Here is a 6,938-nt window from a genome sequence, read left to right on the forward strand (position 1 = left end):
AACGATAACGATTGTGTGATATCGGAGGTCTCGCCATAAAAAGGTGATTCAGTTTCTAAAGAAGGGAATTTGAGTTCATGATTCGTTGAATCATTTAAAATTGTTACTCAATTTATCGAACAAGCTTATCAATTAGATCTACCTAAGAAGTTGGTGAGACACATAGCACTATTCATGCTTCAGATTAGAAAATGTTTAGCAAATGATACAACGTATGTATATTTGCGTGATAGTGAGATGGATGAGAAGTTTAGTACACGGAAAATCATCATGACCAAAAGTTTAAGAAACAAAGCATCAATTTTGCAAAGGTGCAATGAAGCATTGAATACGATTTAGATGTATGAGGTAGGTATTCGAAGATGAAATGAATGAATTTTACTCAAATTATATTCTTGTACAGGATTTCATAAGCGAGATCCTACGCAGTGTTGGAAGGTTGCAACACCTAAAATCTAAAATTTTAAATTATAATTAGAAAAAGAAAATAGGAAAACGAATTGTTTTTGAAAATATCATATTATTAACCTAATTTCTACCGGTTTTAGTGAACATATATCATACTATTAATGGGAAACATATGATTAACTTAATTGAAATAAACTTAACATGGTTACTATTCTATAAGGTAGTCCTTTAAGACAAGAGGGGTGGTCACTCATGGTATCACAATACCCACCGATCCCATAACGTCATATCATTTACACCATCCCCCCCCCCCCCATCTCTCTCTCTCTCACACACACACACACATTTCGTCGGGTACTATACAATGAAACTGACCACCCCTTGTTGAGTTTAAACTAACGGCGGTGGTGTGCCCTATTAGGATATATCATGATTTTAAGGGTTACCGAACGCACCCCTCTTGCCCTTGCCCTTGCCCTTGCCCTTGCCCATACATTGATAATATAAGTTGAAGTACATACTTGGACGCAGAGAAGGAGTTTAAAACTGAAGATTGAGGGGCTAAATATGTCCAGGTATCAAACTTAAAACCATGCTCACATTATAAGGGTGGGTGTTTGGACCGTACGAAAGTATTAAGAAGCTCACATCTAACAAAGGTGGCCTCCCAAATAAATATCAAGACTCTCAACAAGCTTACTCCGAACATTAAAGGTGTCCCTTTATTTGTGGTATATTTTTGTGATTTAAATAATGTTTACTCGTTGGCTTTAAAAGATGCGACACGTCTAGGGTCTTAGAAGTAAAGGAGCTAAGACCTCATGTGGCAATGCGTCCCATGTTTATTAAATACTTACATGTTTATTATAGATAAGACCGGGTGTAGTGGGGTGACACCCTTGTCACCTCACCCACCATTTCACAGTCAAATCATCACATGCGTTAAAAGGGAGACTAAGCCCCAAAGGGTGCTGGTGTGTTAACAGGCTTAAGGGTTCTTTTCATGAGGTCAACCTATTTTTGAATGATCACATAATCCAAACCCAATTTTTATATATTAATGAAATAATTGATAATTATGCTGTTAGTTAAATCATTGCGTTTTTTAATTGAAAAGCTAGTGAAAACCCTCATGTCCATGTGACAATGACATAGCAAAGGTATTTTTATTTGTTAGTCCACTGCAGTCTAACATATTATATCCTTAAGAATTAAAAACATAAACTACCCACAAAAACTTTTTTAGAAATTCCACAACCTAGGTTAGACGTGCACAAAATCGGGTATTTAGAAAACCCGGAACCGGGTAGGAACCGGTTCCGGGTATGGTCAACAAAAGTCAAACCAGGTTCGGGTAGGAACCGGTTCCGGGTAGAGGCGGGTATTTGACCGGGTTTTGACCAGTTCCGGGTCGGGTTTTGACCGGTTCCTTCGGGTTTTTGACCGGTTCCTCCGGGTTTTTTCCACCGGTTCCGGGTCGGTTCCGGTTCCAGAACCGGCTCCGAGGAGAAATCCTATACTGGTCAGGAACCGGCTCCGGGTCGGTTCCACCGGTTCGGTTCTGGAACCGGTTTTTTTTTGTGCACGTCTAACCTAGGTGCTAAGAAACCAAATGTAATAAAAACAATATGTATATAGACGTGTTGGTTCTCTAAACAAGTTTTCTCGTGTTTAACCATTTTGCCTGATTCCGTCTTCAACGTAGCCTGACTCACAGCAAATCCATCGTCCATAAGCCCAACAAGAGGAGACGCACATGTAAAGTCCACACTAGCGTGGTTCCCGCCACACATTTACCTATAACACAGCTTATATACCCATATTCAAGATTTAAATAACTGAGCTGACAAGAGCAAGGGTACATTCCCTTATTTTAATTCTCTATCCAAAAGAAACACCAATAGATTCAAATTGATTATTTTTTTATATACTAAATAAAAAAATGCTATTAAACGATTTGTGTCAAACGATTTACACTGGAGTGGCAGGTAAACGGGTAACAAGTTGCGCCGCAACCCTCCTTTTGATAGCAAACTCAATCCTACTAAAAACAAAGTTTCGGTTCTTATGAGCTGATAAATTACTATGCACGACTTTCTGAACTCTGTTCCACGGCATCCGGAACTAAGAAACAAATGTGTCAAAGGCAAAGGGAATAAACACGCGTTGATTCTCTAAACAGGCTTTCTCGTGTTTAGCAACCTTGATTTGATTGTATCTAACCTCTTCTCTTAGCTTATTTTAAAGAATCGCTATGTACAACGAAGACAAAATATAGATCGAAAAAGAAATTGCAAAAGTACATCTATTCAGAACCTACTCCAGGCAACAAACAGATAATCATAACCATTAAATACTTTACTAAACATAAAATTTGAACCAAATGATGGAAACTTGTCAATACTATTATTACAATTTAAAAGATAATTTATAACCTTTTCGTGCCATGGGTCTACAAAACTGCAGCTTTTTAGAAATCGGTGCTCAGATTATTGCTTGAATTGGTCACCCAAGCCAGGTGGCATTCCTAAGCTCTGAGCAAGATCACCCATTCGGGCCTTCATCGCCTGAAATTACCAAAATGACCTCAAATTGTCAAATATTAGGCCAAAAGAATTCAAAGAAATTTTTTTCATTAATGTTTAAAGACCTGAACACTTTTTTGATGGGCATCCTTGTATGCTTCAGTAATCAGAAGTGAAAGTTTCTGCAAGAAAAATAATATTAAAATTTATATAACTTGTCAAGAAATTTACACAATATTTAGTGTTTGATTATTAGTGAAAGTAAAACACACATTGTATGTTTATAGGGATCTGATTATATAACATACCAAAAAATAAAGTTAAAAATATATACTCACTTCCGACCCTAATTCCATTGCAGCCTCGGTAATTTCTGTGCGTACGGGTTGTTGATTTCCAGAAAGCGTTACCTGATAAGGAGTTCAGATATAAATACAGTTTTATATTAAAGCCAAGTAATCCTTTTTATAAAACTTAATCAGTAGCTAGTTGTATATAGAGAATGGAAACCCTAGTTCTGGTTCTTACAAATGAAACGATAATTACATTTCTAGTCAAGGACTAAGAATGCAAAACAAACTTACATCGGAGCAAAACCGAAAGTTAACTAATACATGAGGCCTGAGGGACTATTTATGTGATGTGACAACAATAGTTGAGAATATTTAACTACTTACCTTTACTAGTTCACCTTCACAATAACCATCAAACTCAGCACTGCAAAGCAAAATAACCGTCATATATACTCACGTATAAAACTTTATTAGAAGAAAGAAACAAAGGTTTACTTGTTACAAAAAAAATGAAATGTAGTAAAATGTACATACACAGCAAGTTCTTTTTGCACACGCACAGCCTCAACTTGAACAACCATTTGCGCCTTCTTTACAGTCTCGTATAGATTTTGCATGTTTCCAAAAACCCCTGCCTATTATAACAATGAACATGAAATATACCGATACAGTAAAATGTCACAAATTTAGAAGATATACTTATTAGTAATGCGCAAAATGTTTATCGGAAAATATGCAGAAAAATGTGAGTTTTTACCTTTCCATCATCCTTCTCATTGTCCTTCTTTCCACCTCCAAACAGGGCGGATACACGAAGAGATCGGCGCTTAACAGCAACCTTCAGATGGCCAGGCTGAGATGGGACCCACACACCAACTGAATTTGGTGTTAGACTTAGTTTTTCTGCAAATTAAGAAGTAAGTGTTCACGTTATGCTTAGGAGTTATAAAATCTAGTAAGATCATGGTTTGTTAGAATCGGGTTATGCAAAGACACACAATCAAACTGTAGAAAACTAAACGAACACGAGACACAAAATTTGTGTGGTCCGGTCAAAGTTGACCTACGTCCACGGGCTGCAATCAGGAATTTATTATAGCTTTATGCTCTCAACACTCGTGATGGGAAATTACATGTACAAGAATTACAATATATAGAGATACATTAAGATTCAAAAAAACATTAACGGGCCTTAATAATAAAGTGATATAGGGCCGGTCCAAATCCTCCCACGTCTTTAATCTTCATTAACCCAAAAAACATGTCTTCAAAGAACCAAATAACCAGGCTCAAACCAAGGCCGAAGCCTCCACAAATCCAACATAGTTCTCATGTAATTTTGATGTTTTTGATACTTTGATTGTTAAAAGTACTTGGATTGAATGTAGAAGTCCAAGTACCAGTTAACTGGTTTTGGGAAATCCGTTCCTAGCCGGTTTTTCAACGAGAAATCCCTAACCTGTTTAACCGGTTCGGTTCAGTTATTAACAGGTTAACCAATAATAACCTATTGAAAATCAACCTTTTTAACACGAACCATATTAACCTATGTTCGGTTAACCGGTTTTGAGTAGAAAATCCCTAACCTATTTAACCGGTTCGGTTTAGTTATTAACCAGTTAACGAATAATAACCTATTGATATTAAACTTATTAACACTAAATCGTATTTCACTATGTTCTGTTAACCGGTTCCTAATCGGTTTCTATGTGAAAATCCCTAACTGGTTCCTAATCATCGGTTAGTAACCGATTTCTCCTATACCGGTTATTAACCAGTTGTGATTTGCACCTCTAGATTTAGCTTAACCTACTGAAACTAACCTTATGAACACTAATGTATATGTTCGGTTAACAGGATTCTATATGAAAAATCCTAACACTAATATAGTTTGCCGGTTTTTGATTCCATTAATTACGAAAACCAAACTCGGGCTAAATTTTTTGCTTGTAAATACATGTAATGAAGTAGTGAAGGTATAAATACAAGAAATGGAAGTATAGAAGGTACAAAAAAATTTGAAAATATGAATGGTTCACCTCTAGATTGAAGATAAGGGTTTACCGTACAAAGATGTCAGATTAGAAATTAGGTTTATCAAATTGGGGTAATAATATCCATATTCGACACTCAAATCGGTAATTATGTAGAAAAACAATTTCATGATAATCCACGTCATCGGGAGTTTAATTAATCAAGTATAAAAATACAGAGAGATGACTTACGGAGAGATGGAGATGATGAATTGAAATTTGAGATCTGAGCTGTGAAAGCAGACGCCATTTGTTATGTTATGTGTGTGTGAGGGTTTGGAGATAGAAGAAGAGGTTTGTTTGGTTTGATAAATGAAATGATATTATTATTATTATTATTATTTTCTTTCGGTACGATCTTTTGCTTCTTGTGTGTTGCTAGAGTGACGGGCTGTTGTTTACTATGTTTGGTAGAGTAGTTGGCTAGGTCAATGGAGGTGAGTAGGTGGTCTAGGACCAAGGGTGTAAACGAGCTTGAGTTTACTGTTCTAAGACCGTCCGTAGCGGAGCTTCGCGGGAAGCGTTTTATGGTATAACGCCGGGGGCACCCCCTCCCCCCCGGCCGGGGGCACCCCCTCCCCCCCGGCTTTTTAGCTATTTTTTTTGAACGTTGTAATAAAACGTGAGAAATGGCACACATATCAAAAAGAGCCGTTGTATATGACCGTTGGAGAGGAATAAAAAAAATTATTTATTTCCTATATATTAAACCATTTCATCCCCAATCAAAACTCATCAAACTTATAAAAATTCTCTTTCAACTCTATAATTTGTCACACAAAATTCACTATATAAATGGATCCTCCATCTATATATAAACAGTTTTTCGGGCCCGACCAACAAGCCGAGGGCGTGGCGGATGAACAGGCGGTTATGAGTGCGATTATGCTCGCGACAACTTATATGAGTTCCGTTACGAGTGCGATTAGCTCTACACCCCCCCTTTTCAAAAAGAGCATATATCGAACGAGATCGTACCGAAGCCAACAACCGGTTGATGGCGGATTACTTCTGCGACTCGCCTAGATACAAGAACCCGAAGACCTTTAGGCGTCGTTTTCGGATGTCTAAAAATTTATTTATGCGCATCACCAATGATTTGGAGCGTGAGCTTGATTACTTTAATCAAAAGCCTGACGGTCGAGGGACGCTAGGATTCACGGCTATTCAGAAGGTTACGTCAGCCGTACGCGTGCTCGCCTACGGAAACACGGCCGACATCAACGACGAGTATTTAAAGATGGCCGACAAAACAACTCGGGACACCTTGGAGTATTTTTGTTACGGTACGTTTTGTTTTTTTTAAATAGTTTTATCACTTGTTTACTTTAATCATTTATTTTATAAAAGTTTTGTAAAATATAGGAATATTGAAACTATATGGACCACATTATCTGAGAGAGCCCAACTGTAACGATCTACAACGTCTTTACGAGGCACATACAAGGGTGCATGGTTTCCCCAGCATGATAGGGAGTGTAGATTGCATGCATTGGGAATTGGCTAATTGTCCAACTGCATGGCGATGTCAATTCACACGAGGTGACCAAAAGGGACCAACGATCAGCCTTCAAGCGATTGCTTCATACGACCTTTGGATTTGGTCGGCATTCTTTGATGTTCCTAGTTCCAACAATGACATAACCGTCTTAGAGCAGTCTCCTGTGATGGAGACTTAC

The 6,938-nt window shown here is 37.6% G+C and overlaps 1 protein-coding gene across 2 annotated transcripts; it reads right to left on the bottom strand.

Annotated features, from left to right (window-relative positions):
• Window positions 1–2,725: 2,725 nt before the first annotated feature.
• On the bottom strand, window positions 2,726–5,534 carry LOC143596901 (nucleoid-associated protein At4g30620, chloroplastic-like). 2 transcript variants are annotated; one of them, XM_077075558.1, is made up of 7 exons: window positions 5,452–5,534; window positions 3,984–4,129; window positions 3,761–3,861; window positions 3,611–3,650; window positions 3,272–3,343; window positions 3,059–3,115; window positions 2,726–2,975 (listed from the first exon to the last, which is right to left on the bottom strand). In XM_077075558.1, the coding sequence occupies exons 1-7, from the start codon at window positions 5,507–5,509 to the stop codon at window positions 2,898–2,900; spliced, it is 552 nt and encodes a 183-aa protein (XP_076931673.1). In that variant the 5' UTR covers window positions 5,510–5,534; the 3' UTR covers window positions 2,726–2,897. The 2 variants fall into 2 exon arrangements, with proteins under 2 accessions (XP_076931673.1, XP_076931672.1); XM_077075557.1 differs by having other exon boundaries at window positions 3,984–4,123; window positions 5,443–5,534.
• Between the last annotated feature and the right edge of the window lie 1,404 nt (window positions 5,535–6,938).

Source organism: Bidens hawaiensis, unplaced genomic scaffold (assembly GCF_021521415.1).
Source record: "Bidens hawaiensis isolate Kalapana, Puna unplaced genomic scaffold, B.hawaiensis_p1.1 tig00047355_1, whole genome shotgun sequence".
NCBI lineage: Eukaryota > Viridiplantae > Streptophyta > Magnoliopsida > Asterales > Asteraceae > Bidens > Bidens hawaiensis.